The sequence below is a fragment of the Myiozetetes cayanensis genome, unplaced genomic scaffold (assembly GCF_022539395.1).
Source record: "Myiozetetes cayanensis isolate MyiCay16 unplaced genomic scaffold, myiCay2020 scf30, whole genome shotgun sequence".
Lineage (NCBI taxonomy): Eukaryota > Metazoa > Chordata > Aves > Passeriformes > Tyrannidae > Myiozetetes > Myiozetetes cayanensis.
In genome coordinates this window covers 4,909,540-4,926,540 of record NW_026087522.1, presented here as the reverse complement: position 1 = coordinate 4,926,540, position 17,001 = coordinate 4,909,540, and the positions used below count along the sequence as shown (strand labels likewise).

General features: G+C 49.4%; 1 protein-coding gene across 1 annotated transcript in view; it reads left to right on the top strand.

Moving 5' to 3' along the window:
* The window catches only part of GALNT17 (polypeptide N-acetylgalactosaminyltransferase 17), a 206,849-nt gene that overhangs the window by 44,620 nt on the left and 145,228 nt on the right, over positions 1–17,001 (top strand). Inside the window, exon 2 of the mRNA XM_050325665.1 lies at positions 11,376–11,559. Coding sequence (XP_050181622.1) covers positions 11,376–11,559 — 184 coding nt within the window. The remainder of the gene's footprint in view (positions 1–11,375; positions 11,560–17,001) is intronic.

Here is a 17,001-nt window from a genome sequence, read left to right as displayed (position 1 = left end):
CAAGCCCCTGTAAAATGGATTTCTTGACCTTGAAAAGTAAGTTCACAGCTCAGTAGAATGCAATTAGGGGGGTGAAGCTTGTACACACTTGCTGAAGATGTACCTGTGAACTCAGAGCTTCTCTCCCTGCAGCCACATCGACATCACAGTCACATCCTCTTTTTTTGGGAAAGCCTGGTTTGGGCAATGTCATCCCTCCTGTTGGTCTTTAAAGAATAGCCTGATGAGCACACACTGGAGTAGCCCAGGGAAGGATCCTATGGATCAAAGGGCCCCTGTAGGGAAACTGGGAAGCACTCTGAGGACCCTCTGAGCAGTGCCCTGTCTGAGGGTACAGTCCCTTTCTACAGCACCTTTTTATGTCCAACTTTTTGGCCTCAGTGACACGAAGCTCTGCCTGGGGCCATGGCTTACAAACAACACCCGTGTTTTCCTCCCTTCCCCTCAGGAGTGGGAAGGAGGGAGGGAGGAGGGAGCTCCTTGGCCGGCCTCCTCCACCTCTGCAGGTTTTTTCCCTGCCCTCTCCCATTCCCTGGCTCCCAGGGCTCCATGGAGCAGATGCCCCCTGCATGGAGCTCACACACTTTGCTGCTGAACCCCCAGCCCCCCCCAAAACTCAACCCCAAACTGGAGTGCCCAGCTTTGTGTTCATGTCTGCACTACACTGTGGTATTTCTTCATTTCTTTTCTTGCCAAGTGGCAGCTTTTCCCCCCTTTCCAACTAATCTATAGAGGCAGGAAATGTTTGCAGAAAGGAAAACAAGAACACGCATTGAAAGCAACCACAAACACGAACAGCTTGTGATGGAGGCACGGCCTGGAAATAACAGATTCCTCCTGAAAACAAAAGTGCAAAATATTATTTATAACCTTTCAACGGGGTTTAGAAACTGTTGGCTCACTGTTTTTGTGGGTTCTCTTCTTTGCCTGATTCCATACTTGCTGCTGTGGTTCTGCCCCAGTTCCCTGTCCCACTGGGGGGGTGACTCCAGACACAGTTTCTCTTGGGACAAGATCGAGTTAAGAAATTCCTGTTTCCCCACCTTTGGCTGTGTGGTCCTGTGCTGGCAGTGAAGTTTGACATCTCTTTGGTGTGTCCAAGCAGCAGCTTTGCCTGGAAGCAGAAGGGTTGTGAGGAGGGTGGGAATGGACTGTGATACCCAAGGAAGTTCAGTTGTACACTGGGGGATAAAAGCAGCAATGCCAGTCAAACCAAAGGGGTGTCTGAGGTGGGGTTTGGGCAGTGGCTGGTGGGAGTGACTGCCTGGGGGTGAATAGGTGGCAGTTTGGCCCCACAAATCACTGCCTGAGCACAAATGATGGAGGGTGATGCTTTGCTGCTGGGGATGGAAGGGTTTGGGAATTTCTTCAACTGCCTATGCTGAAGATGATGTTATGATGTGTCCTGATTTTCTGATGCTTGGGTTGGGCTTCAAAGTGGAGGCAGTGCAGGGTCAGAGTCATGGAACAGTTTGGGTTGAAAGGGGCTTTTGAAGATCATCTGTTTCCAGTGGTTTCTCAAAGTCCCATCCAACCTGACCCTGAAGCCTTCCAGTGACGGGGTATCTATAACTTCTCTGGGCAAAGAGCTGCCCTGCCATCGTCTTTGAGAGCCTTGCAGGCAGTCTGTGCCCTGCCAGAGTGATGTCCCAGTAGCTCAGAGAGGAAAGCAAGGCAGTTCATTCTTGCTTCAATTGCAGTCTGCCTTCTAAAAATAAAGCTGCACACAGTTGCTCCTCTCATCACCCCAAGGGGCCCAGGGCTGACCACTGTAAATCTGCAGGATGGCCTTTGCCCTTGCCCTTGCTCACTGGGGCTCCCGGGAGCTTCTGAGCTACCCCACAGGCCCTGAGCCTGTTTGGGAATAGTTTGGGTGCTTCACAAAGCCCAAAAAGTGCAGAGCTTTGCTGAATCAACACATCATCAGGTGTGTGGACCAGGGCCCTTTTCTGTCTTTTGAATGGTGACAGGCCCTGAATTGATCTTTGAAGTTACTGGGACAGCATCACATTTGTAATGTCAAGTCCTGCTGTGGTTTATGCTCTGTGGCACTGAGAGGCTGCTAATTCAGACCCTTCTTAAGATACTTCATCAGCTTTTAGATCCCTGTGCTACCTCAGAGCAGATGGATTGCTGGGCAAAGCTTTTAGTGGAGCTTCTCAACCTCATTGCTGTCAGTGTGAGGAGAGGCTGGGATAATTCCCTCCTCCCACAGAGCATCCACAGGTGTGCCCAGAGTCCCCTGTTGTCCTGGAGCCTCAGCAGGTGACTCCCAGATTTATGGCTGGGAGTGGAGCAGCCAGCCCTGCTCACCTGGTGCTGGTCTGCTCTTAAGGGTTCTAATCTGGTCTGAAGAGGGGAAAATGCCCCAACAGTCCTGGAGGGAGAAGCTTGTGGAGCATTTTGTCTGCAGCTGCTGGAGTGAGCAGTGATGGAGATAGAGGGCCCTAGAAATGAACTGAACCCAGATTGCTGATGCCAGAGGGTCCCACCAGGAAGGTGAACTTAAGCCATGCAGATCTGGCTGTGCTGTCTTGGAATCAACCTGCTGTGCCAGGATGCTGTGCTGGGGGAGAAGCTGCTCTGCTCTGCTGGGCATCCCTTCTCTCTCTGGTTGGATTTTGTACCTGGTTGTGTTGGTCAGGCCCTGGCACAGGCTGCCCAGAGAAGCTGTGGCTGCCCCATCCCTGGAAGTGTCCAAGGCCAGGTTGGAGCCACCTGGGCTAGTGGAAAGTGTCCCTGCCCATGGACTGGATGGTCTTTAAGGTCCCTTCAACCCAAACCAATCTGGGATTCCATGCTGGGTACTCTTCTCTCCATGTCCCTTTTCTGAGGGTGTTCTTTGCTCTCTCTGTGGCTGCCTGGGCTTGATGGTGCTTTGTGATGGTTTGGGCCACCATAAAAGAGCAGGGAGAAGCTTGTGAGAAGATTGCTTCAGACTGTTCTAGCCAGCTCCTGCAAATAGCTTCTGTGTGTGGTGGGGAAATGATTTTGCCTGCATCCCAGGGAGATTGGATCCTTGAAAGCAGCCCTTAGGCAGGGCTTAATAAAGCGAGGTCTCTGGAGTTCCTCAACATCTTGAACATGATCTGCTGTGCCTGGAGTCACCTGTCTCACCAAATGATCTTAGTGATGGCTTTGACCCTGATTTTCCTTTTAGTTATCCATTGTCATCTACTGCTTTTTGCCTCTTTTTCCTCCCTTCTCTCCAATAAATAACAGCTATTTCCAGAACATGATGGTCCCATCTGTTACTCAGAGATATAAATTTGTATTTGTGTGTCATGAAGTGCAAGTGAGATTGCTGTAACCTACTCTTTTCTTTCCCTTTTCTGCAAATCCCCCCCCATCCCTCTCCACTCACAGATCCCAGTCTGTTCCCAGGAATTGTGAGTCAGCTGCTGGTGTTGTGTTTGTCACTCCAGCACTTGGAAACTGCCTCAGATCTGTCAATGCCCTGCCTGCAGGATACAGATCCTTCCTTCCAAGGGCTGTGTCTGGCACCTGCTGATGGAATGATTGGTTTATTCCAGCACATTTCATCCCACAGAGCTCTGGGAGCTGCCCCCTGGTCACAGGGGTCCCTGTGCCAGCCCAGGGGGGCACGAGGTGAGGGTGGGAAAAGCACATATCCATTGGAAACCATATATATATATTTATATATATATATATATAAAACTGGTCATTTTGGGAGAGGAGGAGACTGAGGGGAGACCTCCCTGCAGTTCCAACTGCCTGGGCAGGGGCAGAGGAGGGGCAGGACTGAGCTCTGCTCTGGGGGGAGCAGGGACAGCCCCCAGGGAATGGCTGGAGCTGTGTCAGGGCAGGCTCAGGGTGGATCTCAGCAAAAGGTTCTTCCCCCAGAGGGTGGTTGGCACTGAACAGGCTCCCCAGGGCAGTGGGCACAGCCCCAAGGCTGCCAGAGCTGCAGGAGGGTTTGGATGATCCTCTGGGGCACAGGGGGGACTCTTGGGGCTGGGCCTGTGCAGGGCTGAGGGTTGGACTCCATGATCCTTGTGGGTCCCTCCCAGCTCAGCACATCCTGGGATTCTGTGAAGGCTCTGACACTGTCAGTGATGAGCTCCAGGACTGGAATTTCTCCTTTGGAACGGCAGCCCCAGCAGCAGCAGCAGCACCCTGTCCTGGGTGGTGATCTGAGCACCCACCAGGGAAGAGCATTCCTCTAATCATTACATTTCTAGGAATGCTTCACAGGTGCCCAGGGATTATATTCCCTGGGATATTCCCTGGGATATAAATCACCTCCAGTCTTGTCTTTTGTGTCTGAATGAGATCTCTGTGCCTGAGCCTCCCACAGAGGCACTGCCTGTTCTCCCTGCTGAGCTGCAAAGAGCTTTCCCCAGCCCCCAGATTTGTGGCTCTGTTGCTAAATCCTTCCTCCTTCAGCAGTGATTTTATAGATGTGAAGCAGGATGGTGGATTCCAACATCTTCAGACTTTCAGGGAGCACAGAACTGTGTCCAAGCTCCTCTGCTCGTCCCAGGTTTTAGAATCAACTAAATTATTCCTCAGAACTAAAAACCCTTGGCCAGTTGAAGGATTTGTGTTGTTTTTGTGCCAGAGGCCAATCTTGATTGGGAAATTCTCGTTTGGAACCAGAACCTGGTGGTGTAATGGCCCAACCAGGGTGAGAGTGGCTTTGACTGTATTGTCCTTGCAGTGGGTGCTGATCCTCCCTCTGGCTCTGAGGGGAGTTCCTCTGTGTCTCCATTTTCACACAGATAAGAAAAGCTCAATTTTGATTATGGGTGTGTATAAATATATATATATAGATGTATATTTATGACTAAGTATTTCCAATGAGATGTCAAGCCCTGGGCAGTGTGACTGTGCTGTCCCACCCTTTCCACACAGTACAAGGTGGGAAAAAACCCTCGGAAAACATTCCCATAAAGATGTAAATGCAGCTGTGCTTAAATCACTCTTCTACAATTCATCATCTAACCTGCCTTAAATCATAGAATCCCAGAATATTTGGGGTTGGAAGGGACCTTAAATCTCAGCTTGTTCCACCAAGGCAGGATGCTCAGAGCTCCATCCAGCCTGGCCTTGAACACTTTAATATATTTAATACAGAGCTGTGCCCATCCTATTTTGGTCCTTGCCTGGCTGGGCTGCAGGAAAATATGTTCTATTCACTCACACCCACCTGTCACAATTATTTAAGTGAAATCTTAATGCTCTGTTGGCCAAATTCATTTCAGGGAGAATTATTCACATCATTTTACATCGGCAGGAGCTTTCTTAGAGATGCAATATGTTGCATTACAGGTAAAATATGCTGTATTTTCAGTTTGTGTCTGGCTAAAATCCCTGCTTGCCAAGTCTGGGATCTGCTGCTTTTTCCTGAGCTCACATTTGTCATTCAGTGTGGAGGCAGAGGTTGGAAGTTTTCTTTCTCCAGTGCCCATGTTCATGTTAATCTCTGCAGTAAACCACCACATCATTTGCATGGTGAAGGACACCAGGCAGCTCTTGGATCCCTGCAGCTCAAGGAGATGTTCTGATATGCTAAAGAACAGCTCACTGGAAAAGTACTGTCCAAAGGGAAGGACAGTGATCCTTTAGCAAGGGGGATTTGTTGGAAGTGCTGCAGCAGCTGATTTGGGGGATGTACTGGCTTTTGATAAGAGGGAAAAATAAACTTTACATGTACACTGAATAAAACTGTGCAGGGTTCAGGGGAATACTGGGTTTTCACTGGACTCCAGTATTTAAGCTCATTTTGAAAAATTATATATATATTTTTCCCCCATCTCTTTTCTGCTGCTCCCTTTGCTGCTACTTTTAGTTCCCTCTGCAGGAGGAGGGTGCTCTGAGAAGGAGGTGAGAGCCAGGGAAGGTCCCAGAGCCAGCTGTGTTTGGTATTCCCTCCACAGTTCCCACAGGCTGCCTGTTCTGCAGTGTAACCTACAGTCAGAGCTTATTTATTCTAATAAACTAAAGGCCTGAGCAAGGACTGCCTAAAAATTGTGTAAAAACAGGGAGAAGAGGGAAAACCCCATGTCCCAGGTTACACCAAAGCTGCAAAGGAAAATCGGTGCCTGTTCATCTGCCAGTTCCCCCTACCCTTAATGAGCCCTCCTTTAATTTGCAGCAATCAGCAGGACAACACTACAAACTCCAGCAGTTTGCCATCGTTTCCAGCATTACCTGGGACACTTTGCCCTTTGGTAGCTATTGTAGTTTCCCACAAAATGCCCTAAAAGCCTCTCAGTTGTGTCCTCCCTCTCCATCCCCCTGTGGTCACACAGAGGCACCAGGAGCACCGTGAGTGCTGGAACATGGGCACAGATTGGGCCATTTACCCCCTTGCTTTGGCTTTTCACTGAGTCAGAAACACCTTGTTGGCCTTCAGACCTCTGGCTGAGAGAGGCCAGGAGGAAAAATCCTTGTGAGAACTCTCAGGGCTGGAAGATCCTGGTGCTCAACTTAATAGAGGCTGTAATTTTCAGAGACATCTCCTTTAATTTTCTCTCTATGGTTCCCGTGTTTTCAGGACCATTTCAATATTATTTATCTCTTCTGGAGGAGGAGGGGTTTATGTTCCTTTTTATTGTAGGAATGTGCCTTTCCACCTGAGCTGTGTGTACTCCATAACTCCTGCAGCAGGAGGACATGAAGAAAGATGCAGCTGAAAAATCTGCTTTTCCAGAAGTCTTTCCTATATTAGAATCCCAGAATGGTTTGGGTTGGGAGGGACCTTAAGGATCATCTCGTTCCAGCCCCCTGCCATGGGCAGGGACACCTTCCACCAGCCCAGGGTGCTCCAGCCTGGCCTTGGACACTCCCAGGGCTGGGGCAGCCACAGCTTCTCTGGGCAACCTGTGCCAGGGCCTGCCCACCCTCACAGGGGAGAGAATTTCTTCCTGATATTCAATCTAAACCCACTCTCTGTCAATTTGAAGCCATTCCCCCTTGTCCTGACCCTCCATCCCTTGTCCCAAGTCCCTCTCCAGCCCTTCTGTGACCCCCTTTCTGGCACTGGAAGGCTGATCTTTTCCACCCTCAGCATTGAGGCTCAAGAGCCCTGTTTATCAGAGATACCTTTTAATTCCAGGGCCTCTTCCCTCTTCCCCAGCCACCTTAAAGTTTGCTCAGCTGAGGTTTAGATCAGAGTTAATGTTTTCCTCCATCCAGGCTGACATGGAGCAAAATGCTTCCCCCCCGCCATCAGCTCCCAGGGAGACTGGAAATGAAGGCTGGGTATCCCTTTATATTGTGTTTTACTAAAGGTTTGCTCTATCCTAGAAAACTCCTGTCTCCTGAGGAAATACACTGCCAGTTTAAGAAGAGACTAATATATTTACTAGAACTTTACTCAGTCTAGGAATAATTTTGCTGTAGAGATTAATTTTTTATATCATCTTGAAGAAAACCAACTCTCTGGCAATTCCCCAGGGGTCCCATGTCTGGCCATTTCAGCAGAAGGGACTCAGATCTTGGCAGCTTTAAATGTTTTATCCTTCTATTCCTGCAGTGTAAGACCAATATATTCCTTTTGTTGCAAAGTTCAGAATTTTTAGGAGATTCTGAAAAAAAAAACCCTGGTTTTGTTTCTGAGGAACTTGGTTGAGGTGGCTCTGGGAGGAGTGAAGCTCGTGGCTGCTCAGAGCTCTGGTCTGCACTGAACATCTCAGGGTGATGCTGCTCGTTACCACCTCAGGAGCTGGCAGAGCTCCCCAGGGAGTGGATTGTCTCCCAAGATCAAGCCTTTTGGAGGGGATTAGTGCTGTTTATCGCTGTAGATGGGCTGGAGCAGACATCAGGAGAGACTTTCTGGCAGTGGTTCAGCCCTTCTGCTTTGGTGCCTGCCCAGGATGATGAAGGATTCACTCTGTGAATTGGGAGTAGTTTTGACTCGTTGTTTATTCCCCTCTTCCTAGAGGGAACAAGCTGATGGGCTGATGCCCTTGCTCTTTCTTGCTTGTTGTGTCTCTGTGTGTGACTTCTGGTCCTTCCAGGCTGATTTTAAAAAAGTTTCATAGAATCACAGGATCAGAGAATCTCCTGAGCTGGGAGGGACCCCCAAGGATCCTGGAGTCCAACCCTCAGCCCTGCACAGGCCCAGCCCCAAGAGTCCCCCCCTGTGCCCCAGAGGATCATCCAAACCCTCCTGCAGCTCTGGCAGCCTTGGGGCTGTGCCCACTGCCCTGGGGAGCCTGTTCAGTGCCAACCACCCTCTGGGGGAAGAACCTTTTGCTGAGATCCACCCTGACCCTGCCCTGACACAGCTCCAGCCATTCCCTGGGGGCTGTCCCTGCTCACACAGATCAGTCCTGCCCTTCCTCTGCCCCTGGAGAGGAGCTTTGGCAAAGGGCTGGATGTTTTCCAAGGGAAGGTGCCAAGGCACATGGGCTGGGCTGAGGGGAACTCCTGAAGTTACTGCAAAGGCACCTCAAGCTCACAGAAAGGTGCCCTTTGTGCGGCCCAAAATGTGGTGAATAAAAACCAGTGAAAGGGTTGACTGGATGAGGATCTGCTGGAACCATTTGTTTCCAGTCCTGCCTCTCCTGAGGCACCTTTCCAGCCAGCTGGAAGCAAATTTCTTCCTCTTCTGTTTGGACATGAATTACGGAACGTTCCTCGACTCTTGCACACCGAGGTGACGTCCCTGCTCAGGGCTGAGCCCTCCTGACAGCCCAGGCTGGGGGAGGAAATGTTCAACCAGCACAGAGACACACACCTGGGAACACTCATCTCCCTGTGGGGCTGTGGGATATCCTGGCTGCTCTCCTGGAAGGAGGGGGATGGATCACAGCCCTGCCCAGCACATACAGATGGATCACCTTGATTGACTCCCTTGGTTAAATGGCTTGGATTTATCTGCACTTCCTGAGAGGGAGTTTAGAGCAGCAGGAGGACAGAATATACAGAAATAAGAGAATATCCTCAGTGAGGAGAGAGAAACATGTGCTGGGAGGTGTGTGTGTCTAGTTGCCATGACTGTGGTCACAGAATAAAGCAGTTAATGGCATTCTGGGTTTGTCACTCAAAGCTGGTGTATATAAATCATGCCTTGGCCTCTCTCAGGTTCCTCAAGAGAGGCTTCATTTCACCAGGACCCTCATTTTGCAGTGTCACAGCAGAGCCTCCTCCCGAGCATGGGAGCACAGAGGGGTCTGTGTGGGCTCTGCCCACGCCTTGGGAGAGACAGAGAGTGCACCATCCATCCCCTGGTGTACCTTTGGGCTGTAACAGAACCACAGAAGGCCAAGGAAAGGTGTCCTGGTGCTGTCTAGCAGCTCCCACCCCACTCTCCCAGTGGGTGTCACTGGTGGATGGAAGGTCTGGCTGGAGGGAACACCCAACCTGCAGAATTCCTTGGCAAAGATATCCCTGCCCCAGGCCTCTCCTGCTGCTGCAAAGCCCAGCTCAGCTCCAGCAGCCTGGAAAGGCTGGTGTGGCCTCAGAGGGTGTTGGGGTTTCAAACCCTCAGCAGGGATTCCTCACCTGGAATTCCAGGTGCTTCCCTGAGCTGCTGCAGTTGGGAGCCCAATTCCCTTGGTCTGGACAGAGATAAGAGGCTGAGAGAGAGAAATGTGTTAAAATGGATCAAGAAAAGCAAAATTCGGCTTTAAAAGCAAACTGGTGGGTGCTGAGGGTTCCTGTAGTGGAAGTGAGCTGTGGAAGGGGGGTTAAGAGCTCAGTGTTCCAGTCCTTGGAGAGACAGGAGGAATTTGTTATGGATTTTGGTGGAACTGTTTCATGGGGAACGTGAAGAAGAAGGAATTAAAATGATAAACCGAGTTTTTGTTAGAATGTGTCTGTCAGAGTGGTAAAACCCTCAGCTGATGAACTGGGCAAGACCTGGGGTACTCTGAGGAAATGTGTTTGGGCAGAAAGATCAGATTTTGAGGAAGAAACAGACATTTTGAGAAGAATTGTCTCTGTGAGAATATCTTGTTCTTTTAAAATGCTGTTTAACTCTGCTGCAGTCTGCGTGGGAAGTGAAATTGGTGTCTCTTCCCTCCATAACCCGGCTGTGTCCCCTGTGTGGGGTTGGGAAGTTCACAGAGTGATCTCCTGACCTTCTGCAGGCCACAAAGTGTCCCCTTTCCCAGCTTCTTGACCAGATCCTCTGGCTCTTCTGAGCCTAGAGATGGCAAAAGGCAGCTTGGATGTGTCAGCCCTCCCCAGGTCACAGCCAGTGGCTCCTGGCAGTTGATTTGTTGTGATTATCCTGGGATAAAATCTAATCAAGTGTGGGCAGGGGGACTCCAGCAGCCTGATGGAGCAGGGAAGGATGTGCAGAGGTTCCTTGTCAGAAGGAATAATAGGAATAACAGCAATAAAAGGGATAACAATATTACTACTACTACTAACAATGATTCAACCTGTGCTTCCGACTGTGATTTACATTCCCAGGTGATTTTATTTCTGCCTCTCTATGCTACTTTTGGAGGAAAAATGTGTTTAAATCTGTGTCTTGGGGGGAGGCAGGAATGTGTTGTCCAGGGCAGAGGAGGTCCATGGGAGGTTGGGAGCTGGACCAAGCTCATCCTGAAGCCCTGAGCACAACCTCAAGGTTATTGTCCCTTCAAAAGCAAAGAGGTGACAAAATCTGTCCTGCTCTGCCACTGAAACAAAGGAGAATTTACCCTGGTGTCTTTAATTAAAAAAAAACAACACACAAAAGAGCAAACCAAACTAATCCAACATTACTTTTATGTTTCTGACAAAAAGAGAGAGTCTCTGCTAATGAAAAATATTAAAATTCCAGGTATCCTGTCTAATAAATAATAACATGAGCATGAACCTGGCTTCCCACAGTCAGCACCAAATCATGCACAGAGCTCTTTATGTTTTGAACTTTGCCTATTTCCCTCAGCTCTGCAGATATAAATAAATAATTCCCCTTGATAAAGGTCTGGGAATGCTGTACTTTAAAAGATAAGAAAGCTTTGAGGGGGAAATTGTTTTTAAATCCGTAACATTTGTATGCTGTTCACTGCTCACAGCGAGCACAAATTCATTCACTTGGCAGTTACCCAACCCTATTTTATTCTTACTCTGTGTTCCACCTCTCCTTCTCCTGGGGACACCTAACCTTCTGTGTAATTACCTCTCTGAGAGTGGGAAGGAGGCCTAAATAACCTCCCTAACAACTAAATAAGTACACAGATCCCTGGGACAGGTTATCACTTGGATGCCGGTGGTGGAGCTATCAGGACCGGCGTGCCTGAGCCAGGAGGAATTTCAAGACTTGAGGCAGTTTTGTTCCAGCACTGGGCCAGAGAACTAGAATTTGGAATGTTTTCAGCAAACCAGCCTTGGATTTTTGGAGTATTTGAATGCCTTCGATGGCTGGAAAGAACAGAGATGGGTTTTAACAGATGTTGTTTTCTCTCCAGGTCTGTCCAAGTCACTTGGTCTCATTGAAGGCTATGGGGGGCGTGGGAAGGGTGGCCTTCCAGCCACCCTGTCCCCTGAGGAGGAGGAGAAGGCCAAGGGACCCCATGAGAAATATGGCTACAACTCCTACCTCAGTGAGAAAATCTCTCTGGATCGCTCCATCCCGGATTATCGGCCGACCAAGTAAGTACCTGCTGCTCCGTGAGGGAGTGCTGGGGTTTGGGTGGCACCACGGGAAGGGGGGTGCTGTCCATGCTCTGGTTTGGGACTCTTGGCTCTTCCCTCATTATTGTTCACAGGGTCCTGCTCAGGGATGAGCAACTGGGGTAGTTTGGCTGAAACTGAGATCAGGGAATCACAAAATCACTGGGGTCGGAAGAGCCCTCTGAGATTGAGTCCAGCTGCAAACCCAGCAGCAGGGTGTTCACAGCTAAACCACATCTGCAAGTGCCACATCCACACGCTTTTGGAACACTTCCAGGGCTGGTGACTCCCCCAGTGCCCTGGGCAGCTGTGCCAGGGCTCAACACCCTTTCAGTGATGACATTTTCCCAATATCCACCTGACCCTCCCCTGTCTCAGCTTGAGGCCGTTTCCTCTTGTCCTGTCACTCGTTCCCTGGGAGAGGAGACTGATCCCCACCTGGCTCCATCTGGCTGTAGAGAGTGACATAATTCATTAAGATGATTTAGCAGGGGAAAAAAGTGATTTTCTTCCCACTCTTCTCTCTGTTTTCCTGAAGCAGGACATGACTTTGGGTGGAAGTGGAGCCATCAGAGTCTCACAGCAGCTTTCACCAGCCAAGGGCTGATCCCCGAGCTGTCGACCTTGGTGTTTATTGCCCTGTAAATATGTGCAAAGACTCTCCCTCTCTCTCCCTTGTCAGCTCCCTCACATCCCTGCAGGACCTCTGGGGCTGTGGGGCTGCCCTTGGGCTCCTCCTGGGACACTGTGGGATCTCCTGCTGGAGATCTGGGCCTTTGAAGGGAGTTGCTCAGGTGGCAACATCCTTGTTCTAGTCTCTTGCCAGAATGATCTTTTAAGGTGATGGTGATTTTTACCTGCCAGGCACCACAGAAGAACAGATTTTAAAAGAGGTGACACACCATTTTCCTCAGAGTGGGAGAGAAGACACGCTGGGAGTTTATCTCTGTGAAGGTTAATTTTAGATATGGCTGGTGGAGAGCTCCTCAAAATAGCAAAGGGTCAATTTGTCCAGGCCTGGAGTGAAATCCCTGATAAAAAAAAAAGGAGCTGAGAGAGATTGAGATGCTGGAAGACACTTGTCCAATGGCTGTGTTGTGGGGGCAGTGACAAAGCTGTTGCTTGACATCTGCAGAGCACTGAAAATCCTGCAGCTCCCTGGCTCCAGCAAATTGTTCAGGCTGGGAGAGCTTTTGTTCCTTCCCTTCCCCAATGCTGCAGGAATTTCAAGCAACCACTCTGGAGTTTCCAGGGCTGTCAACCCCCCACAACACAAATCCTTGGCTGAGTTTTCCAAGGAGAGGAGGCCCAGGCTGCAGCTCTGCTGGGGTGGTTCAGGACAGACTGAATTGCAGCTACAAATTGCACCTTTGGCTCTGTGAGATGCAAATTCCACTCCAATGCAAATCCTTGGAGCTGTTCCTCCCCGAGCTGTTACCTGAGGCTGAGCTGCTTATTTTCCACTTCTCATCCAGAACTCTGACTTCAGCATTGCTTCCTGAGAATTCATTTGAGAAGTAATGTGGTTTGGGTTTTTTTTTTCAGATTTTTGGGTAAGAAAAGGATGAATTCTGACATTTTTAGGCTTGCATTGTATTTTCCCTCTGTGCCACTATCCATCATTTCATGGGAGAGTGGTGGAGAAGACAGAGCAGGCACAGCAATTCCTTAGAGATGCTTCATTTTGGAGCTGGGCTGATCCTTTGGAGAGAATCTGTGGCACTGACTGCAACTGCATAATTTTATCTGTGTAAGAACTGAGGAGTGTGGTTTTTTTGTTGCTTTTTTATTTTATTTTATTTTGGAGATCAATTGTCTTGGTATTGCAAGAGAACAGTTGATCTGGTATGAAATAGGCTGGAGTTTGCTGGAGGATTTGAAAAGTTTCAGCTTTTCCTACCTCTGGCTCCAGGCTCCTCTCAGCACTTTGTGCCTGCAGCTTTATGGCTGATTTTATGAAGGGTTGAACACAAACCATTTAAGTCAAGTATCCTGGGCTCTGATTAAAAGAGATTCCAGTCAAAGGAAATTAGCCTAAATGGCTTCGAAATTGCAGCATTAGTGGGGAAAAAACTGTAGAGAACCCTCCAACTGATAAGAATTACAAAGCATGTTAGTTTTAAATATAATAGTGAAGCCTGTTTGCTTCAAGGAAAGAACCAGAATGCTGATGGACTGGGCCTGGGTCTGGTAGTGGCTGCTGCTCTCACATCCTTTCCTTTCCACCTTCTCTCTTTTAAAGAATGTGCTCAAGTGTTACTGTGAGTCCTCCTCCTGCTCCCCCTTTGTGCCAAAGTGAGCAGAGGAAGGAGAGTTCAGGGGAAATTTGGCCCCAATCACTGAGGGTTCAGGGGTTCAGGTGTCCCTGCTCAGAGTGGTTTGCAGGCAGGGTTTGGGGATGAGGAGGCAGCAGCACTCCCAGCTGAGGGGTTTCTGTCCCTGCCCAGGGGCAGCAGAAAGGAGGGAGGTGATTTTCCCTGCAGAAAACGGTGCCAGAGGTGCTGGGTACAGGATGGTGCTTTGGAGAAGGTAAGATCCTCCCCAGCAGCAGGAGCAGGGCTGTGGAACACCTTGTTTGCCCTGACCTGAGGAGTTGTGGTGTCTCTTTTTTGGTAGTTTGGATTGTCATCTCGGCTTTGGTTACAAAATGCAGGGTTTGAGATTTCCTTTTCCTTTCCCAAAAGCTGAGGCCGCTCCCCTGGGCTGGGAGGTGCCCTGCTGTTCTCCCCTGGAACAGGACTGGGTGTTGCACTGCACTGGTTCCCAAAAAAGTGCTGCTGGCAGTGTGGATGGGTGGAATAACGTGTGTGCTGCTGGTGCCAGCACACCTTGGGAGCTGGGCCTGTCAGAGCTTAATCTGGAGCTCATTAATGTCGATGTCCCTGGGCCTGACCTCGTGCTGAGCAGCAAAGGCTGTGCTGGGTGAGCACTGCAGGGTGCTTTGAGAGTGAACCACATAACAGGTCACATTTTGGGTGGCCAAGGAAGCTTCTCCTTTACCTAGAATAAGGCAGGAGTGACGTTTTGGTGCAAGGGGCTTGATTTCAGAACTGGCCACAAAACAGTGGCATAATGAGACAGGCACAGGCAACACATTTCTGACTTGTCTGATTGGGGTTTTTGCCTTTAAGATGAGATTCCTGCCTGTTCTGGAAAACAATTACAGCTTCCAGATTGGGAGTACCCAAGGTGCTGCCTGCAGGCTGCAGGACTTGTACACAAATCTCAAAAAAAAAAAAAAAAAAAAAAAAAAGCAGCTGGGGAGATTTTCTTCAATTTTCTGCAAAAAACTGTGAAGGACAAGGCTGATCTGTGAGTTTTATTGTTGATCCACTCACAGCATTTTCTGCCCATGGAGGATGGGGGGGTGGTTAGGAAGATATGTTGTTTTCTATATTGAAAGTGAAGCATATTTACATGGGATCCCAGGGACTGGAACATTCCCTGCTCTGCTACCAGGTTTTCTGCACCTCTCTTTTATTCTGTGATAGATGATTTAATGGGAACCTCTCCTGTGTGTAGCAGGAAAATAAAAATTGCTTTGTTGGATCAGTTTGCCTGTCCATCTTATCCAGCATCTAATCTCTGATAGTGGAATTACCAGATGCTTCAGGTTGAGGAAATCATATTAAGGAAAACTATGAAATAATCTGCCCATCTGGTCCCTTCTGCCTCCTCTATTCTCTCCTTTCAATCCTATCTAATATAAAAGTGGAGTTCTCATTATCTCTTTAAAAGTCTCTTCCTTTCTGGAATCCTGCTAAGCTCTGATTCAGTGGTATTTCATGGCATTATGGGATTAAGGAGTAGATTTAAGTAAAATAATACCCACGATTGTTGGGACTATTGGATCACTGGGTGAGGATGACAAATTCCTGCTGCTGCAAATCTCTTGACAGCTGCTCCCGTGCAGGGAAGCCTCAGGAGTTTCAAGTGAAGAGGGAGGATGAGGGTAGTGATAGGGAACTTGCACAGCTTGATTTTTTTTTTTTTTCAGATTACTTGAGGGCTTCCCAGCAGGACACACTGCCCCTTCCTCCTGCCTGCCTGGGGGTCCAGAGCAGGGCTTTGGAAAAGGGATAGGATGGGGGAATGGCTTAAAAATGACAGAGGGCAGGGTTAGATTGGATTTCTCCCCCTCATAGGTAAGCAAAGGGTTTTGTTCCCTTCTGGAGCACCCTGAGGTGCCTGCACAGGAGGGACATGGAGCCAGTCCTGAGGAGGCCACGGAGCTGCTCCCAGGGCTGGAGCCCCTCTGCTCTGGAGCCAGGCTGGGACAGCTGGGGGGGTTCACCTGGAGAAGAGAAGGCTCCAGGGAGATCTGAGAGCCCCTTGCAGGGCCTAAAGGGGCTCCAGGAGAGCTGGAGAGGGACTGGGGACAAGGGATGGAGGGGCAGGACAAGGGAATGGCTTCAAACTGAGAGAGAGGGAGTTTAGATTGGATATCAGGAAGAAATCCTTCCCTGTTCAGGTGGGCAGGCCCTGGCACAGGTTGGGCAGAGCAGCTGTGGCTGCCCCAGCCCTGGAAGTGTCCAAGGCCAGGTTGGAGCAACCTGGGATAGTGAGTGGAAGGTGTCCCTGCCCATGGCAGGGGATGGGATTGGATGTTCTTTAAGGTCCCTTCCAACCCAAACCATGTTTGTGATTCTGTGACAGGAAAGCTTTGGAGGTGTGTTGGGAGCTTGATTTGCTTTTTCCAGCATTCTTCTGGTTTGTGTTACCACAGGGACCACGAGGCCTTAGATCATGACCTGGGCAGGGCTTTACCATCACCTGCAGCCACTGCTAAAGATGGAGCAGTTTCATATCATGGCCTTGATTTTAATCTTTCCCAGTGGTGTGTTTGGGGGTTGAGTCAGAGCCATTACACTCAAGTGTCTCAAGTGGCTGAATCACCCATTTATTTCCATGGGAGCCTTCTCTGGGAGCAGTTGGGCTTTTTGGCACCATCTGGCTTGAGCTGGTTTTATCACCAGAGGCCTCGTGTAGCAGCAAGTTGAAAGTTTTTCTGTGGGATGTAGTGCAAAAGATGGAGAGTTTTACCTTCTGAGTAGAATTTGGGTCGTTTTTTGACAATGTAAGTTAAAGGAACTAAAGCAAGCCTTGATTTAATTTCCATTTAAATTGGTCTGTGTGTGCCCTTGGTGGGCTCTCAGTGTGTCAGTGCTGGATGCTGGAACATCTGTGGGTAGAGGGAGGTCCTGCTCCCTTTGGGGTCTCTCCCACCCCTGGAGAGCTTCTTGCCCTCATGCCTTTGGGTCTCAGCCTCCCCTCAGTTTACTGGGGTGTTCCAGGGCCAAAGAATTCCATTTTGGCTTCATAATCCAAACAGAATACACATTTGGAAAGTCCTGAACGTGGCTGTGACTTAGACACACCAGGACTGTCCAAGAGGATGGCCCTGGAGGGCCACATCTGCCT